This window comes from Pseudorca crassidens, chromosome 4 (assembly GCF_039906515.1).
Source record: "Pseudorca crassidens isolate mPseCra1 chromosome 4, mPseCra1.hap1, whole genome shotgun sequence".
In the NCBI taxonomy this organism is placed as follows: Eukaryota; Metazoa; Chordata; class Mammalia; order Artiodactyla; family Delphinidae; genus Pseudorca; species Pseudorca crassidens.
Genome location: NC_090299.1, coordinates 140,942,464 through 140,968,831, shown reverse-complemented (window position 1 = coordinate 140,968,831; position 26,368 = coordinate 140,942,464). Strand labels below are relative to the sequence as shown.

General features: G+C 38.8%; 1 protein-coding gene across 2 annotated transcripts in view; it reads right to left on the bottom strand.

Annotated features, from left to right (window-relative positions):
* Positions 1-26,368, bottom strand: part of UNC5C (unc-5 netrin receptor C) — a 396,852-nt gene that overhangs the window by 101,576 nt on the left and 268,908 nt on the right. For both annotated transcript variants that reach the window (XM_067736918.1, XM_067736920.1), the window contains exon 4: positions 12,629-12,732. In XM_067736918.1, the coding sequence (XP_067593019.1) occupies positions 12,629-12,732 (104 nt within the window). The remainder of the gene's footprint in view (positions 1-12,628; positions 12,733-26,368) is intronic.

Genomic DNA, 26,368 nt, shown 5'->3' with positions numbered 1-26,368 from the left:
GAAATAAAGCCTTCATGATGAAGTGTGGTGAAAGAAAGGATGGATGAATATATAAACAGAGGCATGAATGAGTGAACTTTATCCATATGGAAAATAAAAATTATTACCCTAAGTAATAAATAAGCATTCCCTCAGTTGAGATATGTTGCCACATTCAAAGAGAAGAAACAATGACATGACTGCACAGGAAAATAAAAGTCAGTAGGATCTACTCAAAATTAGTTTACTCTATGAATATCTATGCACCAAGCACTACTGCAGGTGCCAGAAATTAGGCAAAATGTTTAATAATTATGACTTCTGAAGGTTTAGACAATTACAATGCTGGATTCCATTAATTCTTAGTTATATATGTATATTTTGATTTCCAGAAGCTGAAATATTCAGATGACTTCTATATACTAAGAAGTACTATTTTTTCTTAGTACTATTTATCACAAAACTAAGAGCAGTACTAATGATAGACAAAAAAAAAAAGAAAGTGACCTGTGAACCTACAGTACATACCAATTAATTTCATTTTAGAAAAATATTTTGGAAAAATGCTTGAACATCAAATATGTTTAAAAATCACTGAGATATTCTTTATTAACGGACCTGAAGTTGAGTTTAATTTCTCTTTTACATTGTAAAATTCTAATTATTTTAAGAAGTGTGTGTAAATAGTAGCAATTCAAATAAATGTGAGTACTCCACTTCTGGAAAATTGATGAGATGATATAACACTTTTAAAATAAAGAACTTTTCCCCAAAGATATCTTTGAATATTATATGATTTAATTCATGAAAACTGATCAAATAAGGCTACACACAATTTGTGTCATTCTAATGAACTAAATTTCAAAACCATACAGTCAATAAAACATTTTTTGTTGCAGGGAAGAACATGGGCTTTGGAGTTGGCTAGACTTGGCTCTGTATTCTGGCTCCCCCACTTGCTGAGTCTGCAGCCTCGTAGGCTCTAAGTTCCTAGAATCACAATCCTCACCTGTGCAAAGGGAGAGACCATCCCTCCCAGGGTTGTAGGAGGATTTCATATGGAAGGTAAAGCACTTAGAATTAGGAGACAGTCAATAAATTTAATTTAATTGCCTCTTCCCTAAGTTTATCCCAAACAGAACTATATCTGCATGAAATGTATTTTCAATGTTGATGATTCAGTGCTCCTTAGTCTTTATTAAGAAGTACATACCTCTATATTCATAATACCAATCAGGAAAAAAAACCCAAAAAACTGGGAGAAATCTTTCAATTTTCCATTACATAGGACTACTGGTGTGGGTTTATGAGACTTCATTCATAAAACTCTCCTGGCGGGGCTTCCCTGGTGGCGCAGTGGTTAAGAGTCCGCCCGCCGATGCAGGGGACACGGGTTCGTGCCCCGGTCCGGGAAGATCCCACCTGCTGCGGAGCGGCAGGGCCCGTGAGCCATGGCCGCTGAGCCTGCGCGCCAGAGCCTGTGCTCCGCAACGTGAGAGGCCACAACAGTGAGAGGCCCGCGTACCGGAAAAAAAAAAGAAAAAAAGAAAAAAAAAAAACTCTCCTGGTGAGGAAAGTTTCTCCCTACTTACAAGCTCAATCCCTCCTAGTGTATGTACCAGAAGAGATGTCATTATTTCTAGCCATCCTATAAGAGGACTGCTTCCTAGCTCTTATATTGTAAGGACAGAAAGAGGATAAACTGTATAGAAATCCCTCCAACGGTTAGGTCTTTCAGTCCTATTGATGCCTTCAGCCTGGCACAGAGTTCTGAAAACCCCCATACGATTTTTTTTTAATTTTTATTGGAGTATAGTTGATTTACAACGTTGTGCCCAATATGACTTTATTAATGAAGATGAGTGAGTCCCAATTTCATGGTAAGTTTTAGGAGTAGAGTATACTGACCCCATATTGTGTGTGCCCAGAAAAGGTGTGTAAAACTGCCATCCCACCCTGTGTGTGGTGTGATTTAAGGATCCACTTTTTTTATGGCTCTTACATGCATGGTTTTATAGTTTTATTGTTACTGATACTTTATAAAATTCAGAACTATTGGCTACGTAAGGGCTGTCAGGGGAAGAGAAGTTTTGCAGGAAAACATGGAGATCATTTTTCAATGGCTCAGGCTTGCATGATCTCTTCTGAGCAGCTCCTTGAGCATCCAACAACATTCATGTTTCAAAATTTCTATTCTCTTTTCCCTGAATACTTTATTGTTCATTTTAAATTTAATTTTTGATTTATATCATCAGCAAACACAGAGAAGAGTGGATTAACATTCCAGATGGGGTAAGTAATCCCCACATTTAATCCTGACTTCCTATACTCACTTTCTCACCTTTATTCACTTTCCTCCTCTCTTTCTGATTAAACATCATAAAACTAGGCTACCTAAAGCAGATTCCAAAACTTCCAATGTTAAGAGTATGTAAAGTGGGGGATCCATTTACACAAGACAATTATTTTCCAAAAATTACTTATATCCAGAATTTATTTCATGGCTTACTACTAAAATTGTTTAAAACCTAACTCTGTTCATGTTTTACTATTAAAAAATAAAAGACAAATATTTGGGGCAGCATGATGTAATAAAAATAAATCAACAACCACATCCACTTCCTTGTTGCCTCATCCCTTCTAACTCCCTGGGCAAAAGGAACATATCGCAGGATGATTCATGTATTAGGGGCTTTCTAGAAATGTCTGGCACTAGTATTAGCAAGCACAACTATTTCCAAATATATTAAATGTCTGCTCAGTTATTCCTTTAAGTGTCACAGTAAGAAAAAAGAATTTATAATCTGAAATTCATTCTTCTTTTCTGGCCAACTGTTTATAAAAGAACAACAGTGACAATATGTTTGGAACCACAATAATATAGACATTATAAAAACAATGATAATGTTTTACTTTTAGATGACAAAAGTATATAGTTTAATATTATCGAACATTAGGAATGTAAACCATATTTGCTAGAGTGCATATACTTTAAATTCTAAACTAAACAAAAAGCTTTATCCGGAAAGTGGTTAGGATATGTTTTGACTACCTTCAAGAAGGCTAATATGTTGGTTTTGTAAGTCTCTTCAGAGTCAATACAAGGGTAGAGGCTTTACTCACATTATGAAATAATTTAGCTACAACTACTTCTCTCTAAACCCCTGCCAAGTATGAACCGCAAATATCAATAAAACAAAAGAAGCAAAATTCATTTTTTTCCATTAATCAGAAAGCTCCAAAGTTAAGACACAGGGAGACATATAAGCAGAAACTGTAACAAATTATAAATCCAATGGTGATTTACACATGTTTACAATACCTTTGATATAATCCTATAGGTTAAATTTTGTGATTTCTTTCAGTGTGATCTTTCATATCAATTAAGCTGAATTCTTTTTGAGAGCTGTAAATACTTCTTCTTAAGACCTTGTTTCTTTCTGTAGTTCAGGGTAAATGACAAACCTACATTTTACTGAAGAGGAAATGTAAATTTATTTAAAAAAAAAAAGGAAAGACAGACCACTTAAATTCTTTGCAGAGATCCTTTAGAGATAGTCAGACTTCGGTTAGGAAATTGCTAACAAGGAGAGGTGCCCAGACCCCCAAGTAGCTATTGTCACCCTTTGCCCTTTTGATACATGAACTTGTTAACCATGTGATTGGCTAAGGAATCTAATCATATATGCCAATAATAAAGAGCAAAGCACCTTGCAGTTTTCTATTCTACGCCCTTGTGAAAGACAGATGTGTTGCATCTAATTATTAACTGATTGGTATCTGGAGAAACATTAACATAATTGGCGCATTTGTTCTAATTAACGAAGGGAAATTGCCACATACCACCCAATATGAAAAGTGAGTGCAGCAAGCATTAGCTAGAAAAATCCATGTCAATCAGAGAGGTTACTCTGCTAAACTCAAACTGGAGTCCCTCAAGTCCCAACACTGAGGCTGAAAATGACACAAGAGTTGAGAAGCACGTGTACACCTAAGAGAATGGCGATTCAGCCTACAATTGTTTTATGCAGGTACATTAATCAAATAAATGGGAAAAACAATTATGGGGCAATGATCAAATGCACACTCAGCCAAGATTCTAGAAGAAGCATTAGCGAGAAGCTGGGAGTCGGCCAAGTTTTACTGGATGGTTTAGAAGTCAGAAGTTTGAAACTTTTCCTGTATTCATTTGTTTTAACCTTGCCCTTTAGACCGGTGTTTCTCAAACTTTGTTGCATTTTAGAATCACCTGCGGAGCTATTAAAAACCTATTGAAAATAGTGATAACCCAGGCTGCATAAAATACCTATTAAATCAGTATCTTTAGCGTGGGCTATAAGCATCAGTAGTTTCTAATGATTCCCAGGTGATCCCAATGTGCATCCTAGTTTGAACACCGTATTGCAGACTGGTTCTGATAATTTTGCTGAAATACAGATTCTGATTAAGTGCCCTGGATGGGGCTTGAGATTCTACCTTTCTAAGAAGCTCCCAGGTCAAGTCAGTACAGATAATCTATGCATCGCACCTTGAATAGTAAAGCCTTCACAACGCTAAAAGATACCTCTAGCTAATAAGCCTTCTGTAGACTTTCACCAGGTAGGATTTAGCTCCATTGCTTCAGAGTTCGAAATCACAAAATTATTTTCTGCTGGTGTCTCACACTGACAACAGGTGTTTCATATGACCAACCAAGAAAGTCTTCATTATAGAATGCAAATGAATGCTGTTTACCCATTAAAGTTGTGGGTAAAAAGTATCTTAAAAGACAAGAATCAAAACGCCATTAAAAAAAAAAAGTGTACAAAGAAACTCTCCCCGACCCCAGATCCATTGTGGAGACATTGTTCTAGATGCTGTCTCTTGTCAAGAATAGAAGGCTACTTTGTTTATGCAGCTATTTGCTTCTCAGATTGGCAACAGCAGTAAGACACTCATTCACTTCTGCATTGAACACTGTCCAATATACTTTGTGCCTTTCAGTAGCTTTGTGAAAGTATTTGTATTTTTATACTGTAAAAAGAATTGGACTTCAAGCAAGTTGAAATTATATCTTTAGACAACTGTACCCCCCCAAAAAAAAACAGCCAAAGGATTAAAATAAAAGCAAGTAAAAATGAAACCATGTCCCACAGACTTAACAGAAGCTGATAACTAACGGAAATTCTTGAGCTTATCTTACAGAACCGCAGATACGGCAACAGCTTGTTCAAACCCCTTTGCTTGTAAACTCCTTCACTGATTAAGCCCGTTTTCGTATTTCGTTCTTTTTTCACCTCTTTAATCACATACCTCCCCAGCTTCCACTCAGTCCAGCTGTTCCACAGGAACTTGAAGTCAGCTCCTGACCAGTGCGAGCGGGTAAGACTGCTTGGGACCTCTGACCCTAAAGCTGGGCCTGAGGCCAGTTTTTCAGTCGATGAGTGGCCTGTTGACTTCAGAAGCCTGGAAACGTACCCTCAGCTCACGCTGGGCTCCTCCACTGCGAACAGGCAGCAGCGGCGCACGGCGATACGGCTGCGCAGTATACCCATTTCCTCGTCTTTTCCCACCTCCAATCAGCTTTCCCCAGCCTAAGACCGCCTTGGGTATCCCATAAGTATCCCAACCCCCCCTGACCTCGGGGAGGCGGAGCTAAGACTTGTTCACCATCTTCTTAGTAGGCTGCCTTGTGAGGAAACTCTTCTCAGCTGCAAACCTCAGCGTCTCAGGGATTGGTTCACTGCAAGTCTGGCATAGGGACGTGGTTAGTAACCTAACAGAAACTGGAGTGACATTTTGCTCAGTTGTTGCAACTTCTGCAAAGGGAAGGAATTTTCTAAGAAAGGGATGTTGTTTTCCTGCTGGGGAAACACCTCTTTAATTGCACATATGTCTGGCTCATTGCTTTTGAGAGTTGAATGTGTGCAGACCACGCTGTAGAGATGAACTTGTATTGAAATCTGAAAACTTAACATTTCTGAAGCCTTAAATTCAACTATGAGGAGATGAAAGCACGTTAAGTGAATTAATAGTGACAACCACCAGAAGAGCCCAAAGTAGAATGACTCAATCTGATAATATCTTACAAGGGAGCAAAATGGCACTGAAATGTCCTTAAAATGCTAAATTTTCCAGGGCAAAAGGACTATAAATTGATTAGTCCTGAGATAGTTCCTAACCGGTCTTTACTGTAAACTTGCCTTTCAGGTTAAGTAACTCTCAGCATTTCCTCATATTTAGCAATTAAGGGTGTTGGGACTCTTGCTAAGTCTGACCGCCTTTAAAAAACACTGGCTTTTTGCTCTTTTTGTTATGACTGTCATTTTTCATCCACAATCAGTTTACAATAAATAGTGCCTCTAGGCATATGAAGAATCATTGAAAGAAATTTCAAAAGCAAAGAACTTACCCAAGAAAAAACCTTTTTTTCATGAAATAAAGGCTGTGGAAATAAAAGACCCTCCTGCCCTGCGATTATGTATTCAGGCGAGGTCACTGCCTGTTGCTGAAGCATCACTGAGAGAGAAAGAATGTATCTGAAAACATTGAAGTCTACTGACCACTGATTTTAGGTCATCTAAGAAAAGCTCACTCTACTGCGTTTGCTGACCGTTAGCATGGAAGATTTCACTTTCTTCTGAAGGACCAAATATTTTCTAGATTTTATTCATTTAATAAAATCAGATGTAAAATCCAAGTTCAGAACTTTCTGTTCCCACAGGAATTAAAATATATCCTTTATTTCTCCACCTTTCTCTCTCTCTTCTACTTCTACCCTAAGACCATCAACTATCTTCTCTTACTTGAAGTAAGGCAAAATCATCTCCTCAATGGTGTCTCTGTTTCCATTTTTACACTTCTAAAATCTATACTCCCTAGAGCAGCAAGAATGATCTTTGAAATAAATATATATCAGGTCATGACAATTCCTTACTTAAAATCTCCAATGACTCTGCATATATTCAGAAACAATTCCAAATCCCTTACCATTACCACGTGTTAGTCCCCAAGCTCATCCTAACGCTTTGACTGAAGGGCTTCCTGCCCTCCTGATGGCTCACTGTGTCTCAGAGACACTGGCCTCCTTTTTAAACCATAACCACATTCTGAGGTATTCTGCTCCCCTACCTGGAGCTTCCTGACCCAGATCTTTTCAAGTCTGGCTCTTTCCTGTCATTCAGATCTCAGCTCAAATGTTATTTCTTCAGATATAGATTCTCCTTAAACTTTAAAGTGACTTCTGATCACCAACAACCGTCAGCCTCTCAGATATGACCTTGCCTTACTTCCTTTAACTTGCAATTATCTGACAATATCTTGCTCCTTTATTTCTATTCTTGTTTATGGTTTTGTTACCCTTTAGGGACTCTGACTGACATGTATCTCCTTCAACTAGAAAAGTATCCAGCACATGGTGAGTGGACAATGAATATTCCTTGAATAAATGAATTAGTAATTAAAAATAAAAATGGGGGGCTTCCCTGGTGGTGCAGTGGCTGAGAGTCCGCCTACCGATGCAGGGGACATGGGTTCGTGCCCCGGTCTGGGAAGATCCCACATGCCGCAGAGCAGCTGGGCCCGTGAGCCATGGCCGCTGAGCCTGCACATCCGGAGCCTGTGCTCCGCAACGGGAGAGGCCACAGCAGTGAGAGGTCCGCGTACCGCAAAAAAAAAAAAAAAAAAAAAAAAATTAAAAAAATATTAAAAAAAAAAGTAAAAATGGGATTTTGTACTGTAGGCTCAAAGGAACCACTGTGTATATGCAGAAGTCAAGCCACAAATCTATTATAAATCAGAGGTTTGTTATTTATTCCTGTGTTTAATTTTATTATAATTTTTAACTTGGTTCACAAAGTTATCTGTGCTTGTGGTGCTCTCTGTGCATAACTATTAGAGGCATATTATTTACATTGGCAGAAAAACATATCAAGTGACCAAAATATAGAGATGACGTTGGCAAATATTGACTGGACCAATGCAAAGCTTGCAAGCTGACTCCCTGTCAGGGAACCTGATACTTGTGGCAAACCTGTTTGTAAGGTTGATACTCATCTCATAAGCAAAACACTTTCTTGTTGCTACACACATGCTAGGAGAAAATTCCAGCAGATATCACTGGGCACTGAAAGCAATGTCTCCCTCCAAATTAGTATTCAAACTCTCCTTTTCTCTCTAAACCTTTTTTGTCTGCAAGGAATATAAAGCACAGCTTGGGAGAAAATGCACCTGCATGGAAATGCGTCCACACAAAGTTCCAGTTATGAGGGAAGGGGCAGCCAAACATGCACTCCTCTCATGAAACAAAATGTTCATTGGCCCTATTAATAATCAATTAGATGGACAGCTACCTGATGCTATACATCTGGTGAGGCCTCCAGCTGCCAGCAGCTTTTTCCCCTGATAAAGCTGATGCTGCTTTAAAAAACTCTCTTTCCTGTTTAGCAAGACTAAACTCAGCAAAATCACCTATTCTTTTGCACTTCACCCCATATTTTCCCACTTGCTAATTAGAGATGCAAATGTGGATAAGTAAGATGACGGTTTTCAAGCACAACTGGGTCAATATGTTGAACATTGTGCCCTGTTCCTCCAATTAGACTCCTATGAGAAATAGTTCGATTATAATTAGAGGAGCAATTATCCCCTTGTTTAAGGTGAAACAAATCACAGGTTTGTTTTAGTGAAAAATTCAGCTTTGCTCCTTCTGCCATGCCAACAAATCTTGTATCCACTGATGTTCTGATACCAGTACTCTCCAAAAGAGATAATCTGATGAAATAAAGCATCTCTGAGTATATTTCTGGCTCACCATATGACAGCAACATTTTCCAGGCGTAAACTAAAATGAGCAAAGAGGGGTTCATTTCATACAGTGCTGCTGTTATGCCACTGGAGCAACCCGGCACCCGTGCACAGGCATATTAATCTTCTGGCTTCTTTGGGGAGATGGCGGGTTTCTGCCAAAAGGCAGGCAAATGTCTCCCCAGACATGGGAGAAAAGCATTATATTTTTGGCTTGATCCTAGCAAAAGAGGTATTAAAAATACTGAGCAATACCATTTTAGAGTATTTCTGGGATTTGTTATTCTTTCTTTCACCTAGTCTACTTTTCATTTAAATATAATTATTATTAACCTGTCCTACAGTTCTTGAACTAAAGTAACTCTCAATGGCCTTTTATTCCCATCTAGTGGGTCAGAAGCACTAGACCGATAGATTCCCTTACTCCACCCTCACTGAGTTCTCTCAGTATGCGTCTTCAGTGGTGACAAACATCTTTTCTCTGAGAAGTTCCATGTCCTGAGGTGCCGCCTCTGTGTCACATCCAACAGGGACTCTTTATTTCATTTAGTTAAATATACTTAGAGAATCTACTATGCAACCTACAGTCTGCTGGTGTTAGAGAGAAACATGAACAAAAATCCCGTTGTGTTCCTTATTTCATCCCAGTCTAATCAGGTAGGACAGTAGTAAACAGATATATTTCAACACAGATAATAGTTGGAGCTGTAAAAAATCAGGGTACCTAGGGGCTGATGTTCAGGCAGTTATACTGGTTCATTCATACCAGATGTTAAATACTGAATAGTTCTGCATCCGCTACTTAATAGCTGACATATTTTTTTTCTTAACCAATGAGTACTGAGAGGAGTTCTTAGTCAACACTGCTACGACCTGGAGAGATAGCATGTGAGGAATCCTGGGTTGGCCTCTTCCTCCTCTGACACTTTCTTTGTCCCTCTCTTTCCTTTGGCTTGGAAAATGAGAGCTACCAACAGTAGCCCCAGCCCAGATTTCCTCTTTGGGAGAAAATATGAAGTCTGGTCCAATGTCTTTGGTCCATTATGACTAAACAGACAACTTGAAAAATCAGAGTAAGGACAGCAGCACATCAGGACTTGCTGTAGATATTCACGTTAACAAGTCATTTGTAAAGTAAATATGTTACATCAATAAGGGAATTTCCTGGTTTTAAAGCTCAAACGTTATCTTCATTTGTAGCATTTATGGCCTCTAACCAAAGTAACTGGCTAGAAAACACAGGAGGGCATCTTCGTGATTCTTCATAGGGCAGAAGCTTCATCTCTGCATACCCCACAGCGCCCAACAGAGCTGCACTGTGCTCAGTGACCACTCCGAATTCAAGAGGTCGAACTGAGTCTTCTGTGAATCAATAGGTGATATAATAATGGTGCTAATAATGCTAGTGAGTGCTTCTACATGGTCTAAGTGATTTGCATATATCTCATTTAACCTTCAGCTACATTCTGGAGAGACACCATTCATTATTATATCCATTTTGTAATTTAATTGAGGAAACTTAGATAGCGAGAGCTGAAATACCTTGCTTAAAGTCCAAGACTTAAAAATGGGGACACTTGAGTTTAAACCTAGAGTTCTGTAAGGAAATTAGTTTAACGTTCTGTAGCAGAAATTAAAGCCAAAATAGGGGAGAATATTAAATGTTATTTATTACCTCAGATATGCCTGTGCCATTATCTGCACCAAAGGTGATGCTTCTGTAACTTAAGATTAGTAGAGCTCTTTGGAAACCTACTGACTTTTTTCTTTTTTTTTGGTACACGGGCCTCTCACTGCTGTGGCCTCTCCCTTTGCGGAGCACAGGCTCCAGACGCGCAGGCTCAGCGGCCATGGCTCACGGGCCCAGCCGCTCCGTGGCATGTGGGATATTCCCAGACTGGGGCACGAACCCGTGTCCCCCGAATCGGCAGGCGGACTCTCAACCACTGCGCCACCAGGGAAGCCCCCTACTGACTTTTATGGGAAGGAAATTATTGTCTCCCGATATTCTGCAAAGAATGAACTTGACTACTTATTCAATGATGCTAGATATATACTTATTAAACAAAGATAAATTGAATCGGTCAACTATGTATTTGTTGAGTGTTTACTGAGTTTTTCAGATTCATTTGCCTTGCATACAAAAGAAGCATAAATCCTTGTCAGCATGGCCTGATGTCTTAAGGACTGATTTTGTTTATAGGAAAACATGAGAGTTTTACCTGCTGGTTTCCTTTTAAGATCAATATTCCATTTTATGCTATTTTCATGCTTTTAAATTCCTCAAATAAATAAATAAAATATTAAATGATAAATATATATACCATTAAATTAAAATAATCTTATAATCCCTTAACTCACCACGTTACAGTTCATCCCTTTCTTCTTTAATTTATCTGCCCCTCCTGAGCAAATGACAGTTGTAACATGTCACGTTAAAGTATTCATTAGATTTCTGATCTTGGTGATTCTAAGGGTGCTGAAAATAATCGACACAGGAGTTTATTAGCCTGCTCTCAAGCATGTGTGTTTGATCTCTCTCTTGACTTCCAGAAAAAGAAAAAATATTCACATTATAGTTCTGTGAATGTCAAATGGGTATATGATTTTTGAGCTTGCCAAGTGTTAATTGGTCTCTTCCCCAGTGATGATACAGATAAAATTCACAGCCAATTGGTTTGCACTCTTGAATCTTTACTCCTTGCCAAAGTGAACCACTTTGCTGAGGAGACCAAGAAAATGAAGAAGTTATAGAATGTCCTCACTGAAAATCTCTGCAGGGATTTGCTCTCTTTAAGAAACATCAGGTCAAGAAGAGTCTATGGATACCTATGTTACTCAGGATATGTTTTGGTCTTCAAGATAGTTTAATGGTGGAGGTTTGCATTAGAATTTTAGAAATCCAGTTAAGGAGACAGATGCACTTATTGTCCTAAGTGAAAGGAAATATTGAATAGAGAAGAGCTGCCTACTTTATAATCACAATAAATCATATTGTGTGTCAGTGTTAGAAGATAAGGTTTTGGAGTGGCTGGATAAAGCAGCAATAATCATACAAAGTCTCTGATACAGTGCTAGAAAGTGCCATGGGATGCCAGGAACAAGGCAAAAAACAGCTCTCTTCTTTCAAAGAAAAAAGGAAATTTCATTAAGAGTGCCACTTAGAGCCTTTGCATTGATACATTGGAGATATGGATGACTGTGACAGAAAAATGGGCGTTGTATTGTTTGGTGCTAATAAAAAGTCATGGTATAAATCTGATTTGTAATATTTCATTAACTATCAATAGGCTTTGTTTCACCAAAAACAGAAAATGAAAATAAAGAGCTAATGGAAAGCTTACAGGATGAAACTAACGGACATTCCTCAAACATGTTTTTATTCATGGTGTGTGGCTATGGCTTTTAGGTATGTCCATCAATATATCACAGAGCAGGAAATATATACGTGGAGTGCACAGGCTCACACACACACACACACACACAAACACACACACACACCTTTCTTACATTTTTTGCATAGTATCAAGAAAAATAATAAAATTGATGGTACATTATTAAGTCATACCACCTTTCTCTATGATTAGTGCCAGATAAAATAAAACAGTGTTTCTGATTTCTTAAAAGACAGTGACAAAATTAAACCAAGCTGCCTGTGGCTTTGTCCAGTGGGGCATTCTAATTGACTCCAAGTCATTAATCAGTTCCCAATCAATCTATTTTGCCAGTAGCAAGCAGTTAGGACTCCATTACCAACCATTCATCATGCCATACCCTAATTCACTGCACCATTAGCCATGGACTAGGCCTCCGTTAGAATAACGTAAGTGCCAATTGCTAAATGTGAAGAATTTTTGCTACTCACTTCAGCCACTGGGATCCCTTCTGGTGGTCGACACTGGAGCAAGACTTCCTGTTCCAAGGACACTTCTTTTCCCAGGGGTTCCTGCTCAAATGTCTTCCGCAGATCTGGAAAGCACCAGTAATAAAATATAAGACAAAACTAATTAACATTTATTCATTTATTGGAAGTACAATAAACATTCTGCAGCTTATTTTATGTTTCTTTGTATTTTTTAATCATGTTAGTACTGTACCATAATGTGGGTGATTATATTCTGTGTACTGGAAATTATGAGACTTGGAGGCTATTAACTTCCTACTTTAATCTTCACTGGAATGCTTTGGAGATCCTCATTCTAACAATTAGCGAAACTCATTCGTTGCATTTCCTTACTATTTCTTAATAATCAACTATAATGATAACTTTTTTCTTTCTTTTTTTTTTTTTTTTTTTTTTGCGTTACTAGGGCCTCTCACTGTTGTGGCCTCTCCCGTTGCAGAGCACAGGCTCCGGACGCGCAGGCTCAGCGGCCATGGCTCACAGGCCCAGCCGCTCCGCGGCATGTGGGATCTTCCCGGACCGGGGCACTAACCCGCGTCCCCTGCATCGGCAGGCAGACTCCCAACCACTGCGCCACCAGGGAAGCCCAATGATCACATTTTTAATCAAGAGAATCCCATTGTCATGATGTTTATTCATAAAGTCCCTTAGGTATATTCTTATTTTGTCTTTCTTCCCAATAGATAACTATTGTAGTTGTAATAACTCTGAGATCTTTTGATAAATAACTCAAAAGCAAGTTTCTGTTCAGAGTGAAAAACAGAATGCTGGAGTCCTGAAAGAATGAATATAGGTTCTTGAGGTGTCTCAAACAGAAGACAGGGAAAAGAGTAACTATTGGGATGAGTCCAGAAATATCTCAATATGTAAATTATGTGACCATTCTGCAATTAGAAGATTAAACAGTCATTTCTGCTCAAATACACCAAGAATCTAATTATGTATTTATATCAGTGGTCCCCAACCTTTTGGGCACCAGGGACCGGTTTCGTGGAAGACAGTTTTTCTACGGACCAGGGTCGGGGGAGGGTTGGCGGGGGAGGGACGGTTCAGGCGGTACTGCGAGCGACGGGGAGCCGCGCATGAAGCTTTGCTCACTCGCTGCCCACCTCCGGCTCTGCGTCCTGGTTCCTAACAGGCCACGGATCAGGGGTTGGTGACTCCTGATTTATACAGTTATAGTTGCTACAGCAATACGCAGTACAATTTTAAAAACTGCTATTGATGGACACGAAAATATTAGAAACCAGTTTGTCATTTTAAACACCAAAGCTAAAAAGTACATGAGTCAGTCATAGAGCTTTGAAGCAGCATTTTTTTTTAAAGCAAAGCAAAAAAATTATTTCATATATGTACTCTTCAGCTCCTTCCCATTAAAAGTTATTGGAATTTTACCCAGTTGATTTTAGTAAAAAGTTAATGCCTCTTTCCTTTCATCCCATGTCCCCAGCAATGACTTCAGAATCTAAAAGCACGATTTCAGCCTACTGAACTAATGAGTGGAAATCTGAAGACTCTGGAGGTGTGCCTCTAATGTCTTTCAAGGAGCTATTAGAAAGCACCACTCGGAAAATGCACTGAGAAAAAAATTCATTGTCATATATTTGCCATTTGGTTGAATTTCTTGGCAGAAGAAAACCTTCAAGAGCTTAGGGGCTGTGAAAAGATAACTGGATCTAGGTGGGTCTGAAGTAAGACAAGAGACTCTACAAATGGTGACAGAATTTCTGTCAGAAGGGCATTTCTAATTTGATTATCAAGAAATTGAGTATGTTCCAGGAATGAACACTTAAAATCCAGAGTTATTAGAACTTGAAAGTTATCTAAACCAGGTCCTTATTTTACATATGAGAAACACACTTCTCAAGTTACTCAAAGCCTCACAGCAAAATAACTGATGCTGCGTTAGAACCTGCTGATTTGATACGTATTTTTCTATCCCACACATCCCTTCACATCTCTTTTGGTTGATTTGTGTCCTTTCAACAGAAACATTAAAACTTCTTCTACTCTTTCTTTTCTCATATAGTAGCTTCTCTTTGTTTTTAATCTGCATTAAGATGAAATTTTGGCAAAACACCAAATATTAATAAAAGCAATAGCAGCAGTGAATAACTTTAATGGGATAAAATGTTCTTGACAGGGTATATCTTGTTGGTGAAAAATGATTCTAAAAAACTCCCATCTGGGCTTCCCTGGTGGCGCAGTGGTTGAGAGTCCACCTGCCAATGCAGGGGACGCGGGTTCATGCCCCTGCCGGGAAGATCCCATATGCTGTGGAGCGGCTGGGCCCGTGAGCCATGGCCGCTGAGCCTGCGCGTCCAGAGCCTGTGCACTGCAACGGGAGAGGCCACAGCAGTGAGAGGCCCGTGTACTGCAAAAGAAACCCCAAACTCCCATCTGATGCGGGGTAGGGTGAAGACCTAAAGACTAGAATTAGTTCTCAAATCAAATAACATATTGACTCTCAGTTAAACTAACCAGCATATCACAAAATAAGGATTGAGAATTAGAAAGAATGAGGCACATATATATCCAAATAGTCAAAACAAATTCCTTTAACATTTGTAAATTATCTCCTTAAGGTAGGCACTTTATTAGGTACTTAGGATGAAGATATGTAAGATCCAGAATCAAGACTAGAACGGTAAGCTGAGATCTATTTATGAAAAGCCTTCCTGCCATGCTAAGGAATGGCAAACCCTCAAAGGCTTTTAAGCAGAGGAGGGAGATAGGATGTCATATTGCCCTCGGTGTGATTGAGGTGGTGGTGAAGAAGCAGAAGGTAGTTAGGAACCCATTTGAATAGATCAGGAGGGATAACGGGGTCCTGAACTCAGCTAGTGACAGTGGACAGGAAGGGGAGAAAGCAGATTCTAGTAATAAATAGATCATATGTTGAGGAAGACCTAGGTATTTGGAGAGTGAGAAGAGGAAAAGATAATACTATATTCTTAGCTACTGCAATTGTTAAGTTGATACCATCATTAAATGAAATAATACCAAATTGGGCAGGAAAGTGGTGAGAAAGATAGCAAATTTATTTTGGTACATGTTCAGTTTGGTGCAGCTGTAGGCTATTCAAGCGGAAAAGTCCAGTAGGTCCATATCATGATTTCTCAACCTCAGCACGACTGACATTTGGGACTGGATAATTCTGTTGTGAGGTTGCCCTGTGCACAGTAAGTTGCTTAGCAGCATCCTTGGACTCTACCCAGCAGACACCAGTAGCACCCTTCCAAGCCATGGCAAAACAAATGCCTCCAGATAATGCCAAATGTCTCCTGACATGAAAAATCACCTCAAGTAGAGAACCACTGGTCTAGAGTTTGGAAAAGAAGGCCTGGTGAAAGATCTGTGCTTCACTGTCTAGGAGATAGCTGAAGCACTAGAAATAGATGACACTACCAGGGCAGGGAAAAAAAAAAAAGAGGACACCAACGTTCAAGAGGAAAACCTGCCTGCAAAAATGATATGGCAAAGACGTCGGGGAAAAACCAAGAGACAAGTGTCAGAGAAGCCAAGAGGAGAATAAAGTTTTAAGAAGTTGGGAGGCCAACAGGACAAATGCAGCAAAGGACTCAGAAGGAGAGGAAGTTTGGGGAATTTAGGAGTGAAGGGGGAGTAGAAGCCCAGCTGAGTTGAGGGTGCACAGGAATTGGGAAAATGACCATCAGGAGAACTCCTACTCTTTTGCAAGGTTTTATGGTGATGGAAGTCAGCATTAAGGGATGATGGGTTCGAATGGAGCACGCTATAATTCTTCTTAGGATATGGTATGGTTTTGGGCACAGTTTTCAAATTCCTGCCATATGAAGGCACACCTTTTGAGAATCCTCATTTCCTAATTGAGAATGGTGACCACACATCGGAGTCATGTACTTCAAAAGACAGGTTTAACTGAACTATCACTGAATACCATATAATTCTGTTGTTTTGAGGTTATTTAATTTTAAACTCTATGTAAATTTTATCTAATTCCTAAAATGATTCACATTTAACCCCCCACAAAGTAGTACTGCTTCCTGAAAAATCCTTTTACTTCCTGCCAAAAACCTCTAGCTTTCAGGTTGTGTAAAGAGCATAGAATATATTGTGCTGTCCAGCATGGCAGCTGCTCCTTTCATATGCCTCCACGGTACTCTGTAAGGGGGTGAGTAGCATTTTAAGCATATCCTTTATCATTTGGAGAGATGTGATAGAAGGCAGGCTGGATGACTTGCAGGCAGAGAGAACACGAGGGTGACGAATGGATAAGCATGAAAAATGGACACTTGTCAGCTAGGAATTAGATGTAAAACAGAATGTTTTAGAATAATGTGGGCATTCCTGTCAGGAAAAAGATGAATTTTTTGCCCTTGGAAGACCTTTAGGATTCTACATTTCTGTTTTCTTTCCATTAGTTCTAAGGCTGCTACTAAAATAAGTATAAAGTCCTTTCATTATAACCTAGATCACTTTTGCAAAGTAAACTTGGCTTACCTCTGATTTAGTCATTGACTCCATCAATTAAAAGAAAAATCAGCTTTGTCATATGCATGCATTCAGAGACATGTTTACTTAAGAACATGAATATTGGCTTACTAAATCCATACAGAGAAATCCAATTAGCAGATGTAGAATCAGACCTGAAACTATATGGACTTCTATTTACCATTTACACAGTAATCAAAGAAAGCCTTTTAGAACACACACATGTGTGGGTGTACACGGCATCTCATTTCTTTTTTTCTTTTTTTTTTTTTTTTTTGTTAGTACGCGGGCCTCTCACCGCTGTGGCCTCTCCCACCGCGGAGCACAGGCCCCGGACGCACAGGCTCAGCAACCATGGCCCACGGGCCCAGCCGCTCCACGGCACGTGGGATCCTCCCGGACCGGGGCATGAACCCGCGTCCCCTGCATCGGCAGGCGGGCGGACTCCCAACCACTGCGCCACCAGGGAAGCCCGGCATCTCATTTTTTATGGTAGAATTTTGATGCTCTCAATGAATTTTTTTGCACAATAATAATACTGTGGTTACAAATTATTTATGATGTGAAACCCACTAATTTCATGGCATTCTACAAACATGGACTCTGCTTTTTGACAATGTGGTAGGCAGAAAAGAAGGCTACCTGGGAGCTTGAAGACTCTGTGGCCTCACCTTCCTCATTTGTAAAATGAAAGTAAATGACGGGATGCTTTTGAAGGTCTCTTTTGTCATAAGGGCCTATGCCTGAGTAGACTAACATTTTAAATATGCATTTTAGGGGAAAACAGCCTATCCTTTGTGAAATAAGATAAGATCTTTAAGGATTTATACCAATTATCAAAGAGAAATAATAGAAGAAATTATTTTTCAATAATCTAGGAGATGATGTATCTTTGAAAAGAACAGCTTATATATTTTCCTCTACGACAATCTTCATGCAACTTTTGTACACTTCAATATACAGGTATGGGTAAGAGTTAGAAAAATGGGATGATGGATGGGTTCCAGAAGATTCCACATTAAAAATATCAGAAAATTCTTTGTACAAATCCAAGGGAGCAATATAATATACATCACAAAAGCAGATGAATATTAAAGCTTTGATGATTATGAATGCATTGAGAATTACTTTGACAAAACTAATTTTCTCTCTCCATGGAGAGATGGGAAGGAAATGCCTACCCAAAATAGCACGCAAGAAAGCCTGTCACACCAAAGGGCATATCTACGAAAGGGGCCCCAAATCAAGCCTCCTCCACAATGACCTCCCTCGAGCATCTTTGCCTGACACCATCTGAAAAGGGTGAAAGTGGCCTACAATGGGAAAGTTGAGGCTGGACAGGTGGGAGCTTTGACTATAACAGGTCATACTACCAAGCCCCTGTGAGCCCTGCTGATTCGGGAAGGAAATCAGGAGAAACTACCAGCAAAAGATCTCCCTATGGTGTCTAAGCAGGCAGGTTGCTGACACTATTGTCTTTGAAAAAGAAAATAAACAGGTTCTCATTCCAAGTTAAAAAAAAATAACTTACATTTGTTAAAAATGTTTATTCCCTTAGCAATGCAACTTCATTATGCAGAAAGATTTATTAGAATAAAATATTTTTTAAAAGACAAAATCTTGACAATGTGATAAACTGATATTATGAAGTTAAGGGTTCGCCGATGGGTATACTTCAATAGGTTATTCTAATGGAAATTAAAGTCTTTAAATTCCATTGAGTAATAAGATATAAATGACATAGTATTACCTTATTAAGGTTGGGTGCTTTTTGTTTTAGATCTGATCGGGTTTTGTGACTATTAGATCTCATAGAGTTTTGTGAATATTAAAAGAGTTATTGAACCTGAAAAGGTTTTGGAAGATTATGAAGCACAAAACCCATGTAATAAATCATTACGACTGTTTCTATTACTATTAGAGAGTTCTGGCATGAAAGATGATTACTCATCTGAGTAAATTTCAACATGTCGTTCTCTTACACACTTGGGCCATTTGGTCTATAAACTATAGGATCTAATACTCCTTACTATTCTTACGGAATTTAAGGTTTATTGTTGAGTTTTTCAAACTGTGTGTCATGACCCCTTAGAGGATTATGAATTCAATTTAGGGGATTAAAAACCAGCATTAAAAATAGGAAATGGAATAAACAGAAAATGTCAAGTGATCATACATAGTATTATTATGTATGTTTATATGTACATACACACACACACCTCTGTGTATTTGTATGTATGAAGAGATGGGTATACGTTTATCTAGTGGATCATGATATAAACATATTTTTTATTATAGGTCACTGTGAAAGAGGTCTGAAAGCTCCTGCAAAGCAAGATAACATTGCAGCCAAGAGCAAGATCTTCAGGAAGGACAAACTTGGGTTCCGGTTCTGACTTTACCCCTTGGCTAGCTGTGTGACCTTGAGCACACTGCTTAACCTCTTCTTACTTTAGTTCCTTCAGCTAAGAAATGGGTATGATAATAGTAACTATTTTACAGGGTTTTATAGGAAGAGGCACCTATAAAACTCTAGCATCATGCCTTAAATATAATATGTACTCAAAAGATAGTAATCCCCACACCATTTCCCCCCCAGTATTAGTGAATTTTAGCATGCTACACAAACATTAGGCATTATCATTGTTAGTCAAAATAACCATAAACAAGTGAGACAAATTAATTACGAGCGTGGGAGACTAATGATTGAAAGCGATGTGTCACAAAGAAAAACTTAGGGATTACCATGCTGTGCTTGAAAAAATGCAGATTTCATAATAAGACTTGGCTCCAGGAATCCACAGTTTTTATTGGCCCCCAAGTGTGTTTTACACACAGCACTAAAATCTGAGAACTACCGATTGATTGATGGATTATTTACCGAACACCCATGATATGCGTGGCACTGTGCTAGACTCTGTAGGCAGAGGGACAGAGAGGCCTGGGAGGCCGTGAGAACCAAGAAGACCTGCTTCTACACTGTGGCTCTTAAGACAGTGAGTCCCTGTTGGTGTTTCCCCAGTGTCAGTACTTACTTTTGTGCAAGTTGGCGGCTGACATTGTCTCACACAGACACTGAAATTTCTTATGTGTCTAGGGGGACAGGCAGGTAACTTAAATGAAAGAAAGTTAGGCACAAGAATTATTTTTTTCTTAAAACATAGCACCAACCTGGGCTGTCTTAGGTTTTCCAAATTTTAATAGAGACATGGATACAAAACCAATTCACTTAACTTTTTACTTGCTACTCAGCTCTATGCTGCCATGTAGGAATTCAGGTTTGGTGGGCCACAGACCCCATATTTGACAGAAACTAGTAATCAATTCTTTTCATGCTCAATGAACAGAGGTAGTAAATACATTTTTTAGTTTTTAAAATTCTGTTTTACTGTACTTTCAAAGTGTTCCTCTAGCAAATAAAATAATTCTATGGTCACATATAGTAACAATACTTGTGTTCTCAGAGGGAAAAAATGTGCCTTTCTTCCAATAATGATAAAAGGGGATAATTATGTTGTCACAGTAGAGTATAACTTATGCTTAAATCACCAAATATGGCTGTTAACAGGAAATAACTGGCATGAACCAACCAGTATAGCATACTTTGGGAAAACTGGATTAGACTTCTGAGCTTTGAGCATTTATTAAAAGTGAAAGTCCTGACAATGCTATAGAACCCTAAAAAGTTTGCCACGGTTTTCTTTTCCAGGAATAGAGTATCTTTGCTGGAATTAAAAAAAAAAACATGAAAAAAAAAAGTTATATTCAGCAACTCCTAATGTGGTTTTTAAAAGGAAGGGACACAGTACATAAAAAATGTTGGAAGGAGTTTTCTTTTTCACTTGCTTTTTCTTCTCAAATATTGTAAAAGATAAAACAAAACAAAACAAAAACCCATGAACCAACCAACAAAAACATGAAGTTTCCTCTATGGTTAGATTGCAAAGTGAACTATCACATTTCTGCAAACCTGTACAATGAATTGGACTGTAAAAAGGAAAGTTTAAAACTCAGATTTACCATTTCCTAAACAAGTGACTAGGGTAAGTTATCTAGTATTTCGTTTCCATGCTTCTGTTTCGTTATTTGCAAAATAAGGATAATAACAGATCCTACCCAAAGGATTGTTGGAGGCATCACAAAAGTTAACATGCACAGGGGCTTATAGAATTAGGCATACAGTAAGCATGCCATAAATGTTGGTTACTAGGACACAGGGTTTTTTAAAGACAAAAGAATGAAGATGAAAGATTTTTATTTTGTTCCTATTATTGTTTTGCAACCTCTTTTTACGTTTTAAAAAACTAATGTTTTTGACCAATCTTATGAATTTACCACAAACACTTTCATAATATCATAGTTATGGGCAGGGACAGAGGTTAGAATAATTTGAGCAAATCGGCAGAAAGATTATCTGGCAATGTCTTTAGTTTTGCCAAGGCATGGCTATCCCTTACTGCACCGGGTCATTTAAACAGAAATCCTGAGTAAGCAAAGTCCCTGCAAAGGGAAGTACAATTTCAGCTATTCTTCTTCATTTCTTGGCTTTGGGGCATTTATAGGACAAATATATTGTATTCAGATAGTTTTGCTAAAGGGTTTTTAAAAAAATAAATATTTTACAGCTAGAACTCCAAAGACATCCATTACAGAGAAGAGGAAGAAAAATAAAAACCCATATAAGCTACTCTTCTATTCACACTGCATCTTTATTTTCAGAAAAAAATGATTATATGTCCTCACAATATTTTTTAAGGTATGTCTTAGGGGTAAATAAGAAGAAACATGCCAACTTTATGGATGAGAACCCGATATATCAAAAAGTTAAGGCTCTTTTCTCAGAGTACAGAAAAAGAACACAATGATTGCAGACAAGCTTTTTTGCAAAAAAGTAGTTTAGCCATAAACTTCCCATTTTATACAGCATAAAACATTACTTTAATGACATATTTTAGTCCAGTGGGTTACCAGCCCTTCCTATAGCACATAGATGGATGATTTTTCCCAAACTATAACTTATGAGACAGTATTTTATCAATTAGATGTCTACCTCTCAAAACGAATATGAGCTATAAATGCCTATGGATTTGTGGGGCCTCTATGAATCTTGAGAACTTCTAAACACAAAAGCAAATAAGTTTGGAAAAATACAGACTGATGCAATCAGGTATGTGCTATGCTTTTTAATTTTGAAATAGGAACCACATGATGGACTAATTAACATAACGGTTGAGATTTATATGAAACAAGGAGACATTTATTGTTAAAAATTTTGTCTCATTATCTAAAAGTGTCTAAATTGTGCAATTAATCTCATCTAATTCAAAAACTGGCCCCTGTAACTGACAGTGGGTTTACTGGGGACTTAAATGGTCATACAGGGGATCAAACCACAGCTCAGAAGTGCACGTTGGTAAACGGGCCATTTATTCTGGTGTGGTGGCAAGCTTGCTGAGCTCTACCAAGACATTGGTGTTAGGCTGCCAGATCCTCTCATGGTATAACCTAAGTCTTGCAGAACACCTGGTTAATGCAGAACACCTGCATTATTTGGTTAAACTGTACTTTTAATTTTGATTATGTCAAGTAGAGTAGGCAGGTAGGAAATGGAAAAGTAACATACAAGGCCACAAATAATGACCTCTGTATATATAAACTAACACAATAATCGACAAGATCACGTATATATTTAACTGGAGATACTACTACCCCTACTATAGAAATATTAGTTCATCCATTCCTTTAAGATATTTATTGAGTTCCTACACAGTGTCAGGCATCACTGTAGGCATTCTGAATTCATGAGGAACAAACCAAACAAAAATTTTTGCCCACATGGATCTTACTTTCTAAGGGGCTGGCGGAAATAGACCACTAGTCATGAACATAATAAATAAGTATATAGTAGGTTCGAAGTTGATAAGTGCTATGGAGAAAATAAATAAGACAAAAGTGCAATGGGAATTTGAAGTAGGGGGAGCACAGGGGCAATCAGTTCAGTCTATCTGATGTCCTCAAATTCCTTGGGTGATACAACATTTTTACTGAAACAACAAATCATTGGCATGAAATAGCAGCATCACTTTGCCTTATCATATGCTTACAATTTAATTCAGTTTCATTCCATTGACTTACGTCTTCAGTTATTTAGTACCAGCCACATCCAAGGCACTGTTTTTAGGCACTGGGGATATAATGATGAAGAAAATAAAGTGCCTACTCTAGTGAAGCTTATATTCCAGTGGTGGAGCTAGTCAGCCTAAAAGATCATGAATAATGATGAAGAGAAATGCTCTCAAGAAAAATAAAGCAGGCTTGGGGTAAGAAGAGTGACAGAGTTGGCGACAGTGGGTGTTAGGTAAATTGGTCAGGGTTAATCCGTCTGAAGAGCTGACATCTCAGCAGAAATCTGAATGAAATCTGAAGGAGGTGAGCCACTGGTGGAGTTGGGGAAGAATGTTCCAGGTGGGAGGGAAGCGTTATTGCAAATAGCCTGTATCTGGAATGAGTGTATTAAACATTCTAAAAACAAACTGGTATAGTTGGAGCAGACCAAGCAACAGGAGAGAGGCAGGAACCCAAGGCCTTCTTTCACTTCTGCATGGTAAATAATAGTGAGCCTATATCATTACACATGTGGAAAATAAGATATTTTTGTGAACTGCCACCAGACACAAAATCATGGTCACCTCCTCTCTTATTTGTATCCAGTGTGTTGGTTAAAAGCATGGACTCCTTTGCTGGTCTGACCTACTTCTCCACATATGAGCTTTGAACTCAGGCAGCTTTTTAATCTCCCTTTGTCCTACATTTCCTCATTTGTAAAATGAGGATAATAACACCTGTCACACAGAATTGTTGCAAGTACTGAATGAGCTAATTCATGTAAGTGTTGGTCAAAGGGTACCAACTTTCAGGTACAAGATGAATAAGTTCTGGGGATATTTTTGTGCAGCGTGGTTATTATAGTTAATCATACTGTATTGCATAGTTAAAATTTGCTAAGAGAGTAGAGCCTAAGTGTTTTCACCACACACACACACACACACACACACACACGGTAACTATGTGAGGTGAAAAAGTGATTGAAACAGTGTATCTATTATTATTATTCTATAGCCCATCTGTCCAATATGAGCCACACGTGGCTATGGAGCAGTTGACACGTGGCTAGTCTCAACTGAGAAGTACTGTAGATCTCACCAGATTGCAAAGATTAATATGAAAAAAGAATATTACATTGGTTATTTTATTGAAATGATAGTTTAATTCTGCTTCTTTCTTTTTACTTTTTTTTTTTTTTTTTTTTTTTGCGGTACGCGGGCCTCTCACTGCTGTGGCCTCTCCCGTTGCAGAGCACAGGCTCCGGACGCGCAGGCTCAGCGGCCATGGCTCACGGGCCCAGCCGCTCCGCGGCACGTGGGATCCTCCCGGACCGGGGCACGAACCCATGTCCCCTGCAATCGGCAGGTGGACTCTCAACTACTGTGCCACCAGGGAAGCCTTCTTTTTACTTTTTAAAGAGTGGCTCCTAGAAAAGTTGAAATAACGTGTGGCTGGCATTGTATTTCCTCGTACACTGTTGTTCTGGACAGCATGCTAGACACTACAGACTCAAAGATGTAAACATGGCTTGGTCCAAACCTACACATGGCTCACAAGGTGGCTCCGATCTCAGGGAAAAGGATGAGTGAGCTATGAGAGGAGGGCAGAGAGGGCCACTCTGATCCTCCTTAATTCCTCCCAGAAACCATCCTATTCCAATCTGTAGTCAGTGGACTTTGCACACATAAGAACGAGAAACTCCTCAGGAACTATCCTGACATTCCCAGGAAGACGGATTGTCCGTGCACATAAATCCATTGTAACTACTGAATTGAGGAGAAGGGTGACCGTATACAGGGCTCCTCTGGCCTCAGGCTTAGGGACAAAATTACAGTCTAATTATACTTGAATCGGCAGAGAACTTCAACCTCTAGGACTGACAGCCCAGGCCTGGTACAGGAAGTGGTGAAAGAAGGAAAAACGTTTTAGTTTTTAAAGTTAACTTAGCATTGATAAGTTTCAAAATGCACAAATAAAGTTGTATGACTCATTATCTCTGTGGTTATGAACATTATTATCATACACTGAGCATTTGCTTTGTGTGTGGCACTATGCCATAGGCTTTACAAGTTTATTCTAGTTTAATCTTAAAATAACCCTATCATTTTCATTTCATGGTTGATGGAACTAAGTCTCAGAGGGGTTAAGTCGCTTGATGAAGGTCACACTAGTAAGTGATGGAACCAGGGTGTGAATACATAAGTCAACCTGGCCCCAAATGTGTGCTCTAACTACTCCAGCCAGCTACTCTTTTCACATTATACCCACCATCCCCCGACAAAAGCAACCATGAACAACATCATCAACAATCACAACCAACAGCAGAAATAGCAGCCAAGACATTTCCTGAAGAAAGACAGTGTTTGCTGACATTTTGCCTGAATTACATTTTCCTACCTTAACACTCAGAATTCTCCCATTGGCCTATAACAAGGGACATTGGAAGAAACAACCCAATGAAACAAGCGGCTGCGTCACCATAAGGGTTCTACTTTGGACAGTCATTAGAGTGTCCACTTGAGTCCCCTCAGAAGGAACTCCTCTCTCTGCAGTGGAAGCTGCAGCACCCACTAAGGACACCTGACACCGCCCTCTGCTAGATGTGTTCGGTTCTAGAGCAGGCATATCATGTTCTCAGCTCATACCTGGCCGAATCCTAACTTTCTCCCGTTTCCTGTTTTCCCTCTGCCCGGATTGTCTCACAAACTTATTTTTGTATTTTATGTAGTTTGAATGTATAAAATATAAGAAAAAATAAATGAGTGAACAGCTAATATTCATTTCTGCTTTATAAACTTCTGAAAATAGAGCTTTTTCATGAAAGAACTATGGGCCCCTCCACAGAACACATAATGAGTATAGATCGAATTAGGTGAGAGGTAATTGCACTTATTTAACTTTAGTGTCATGGTTACCTTTACCTGAGAAAAATTTAAACTTCAATTGCAGTTGATGTGACAGCCATCGGTCAGATATTACTGAGCAAAGCACCACAGCTCATTTGAAACAGAGCAAAACAGAAAATATGCAACCTTCCTGCAACGTTAGCAAGGACTCACTTGATAGGGATCAGCCCTGACAGAGAGAATTTGAAATTTAACTTTTTTTTCATCATGATGTAAA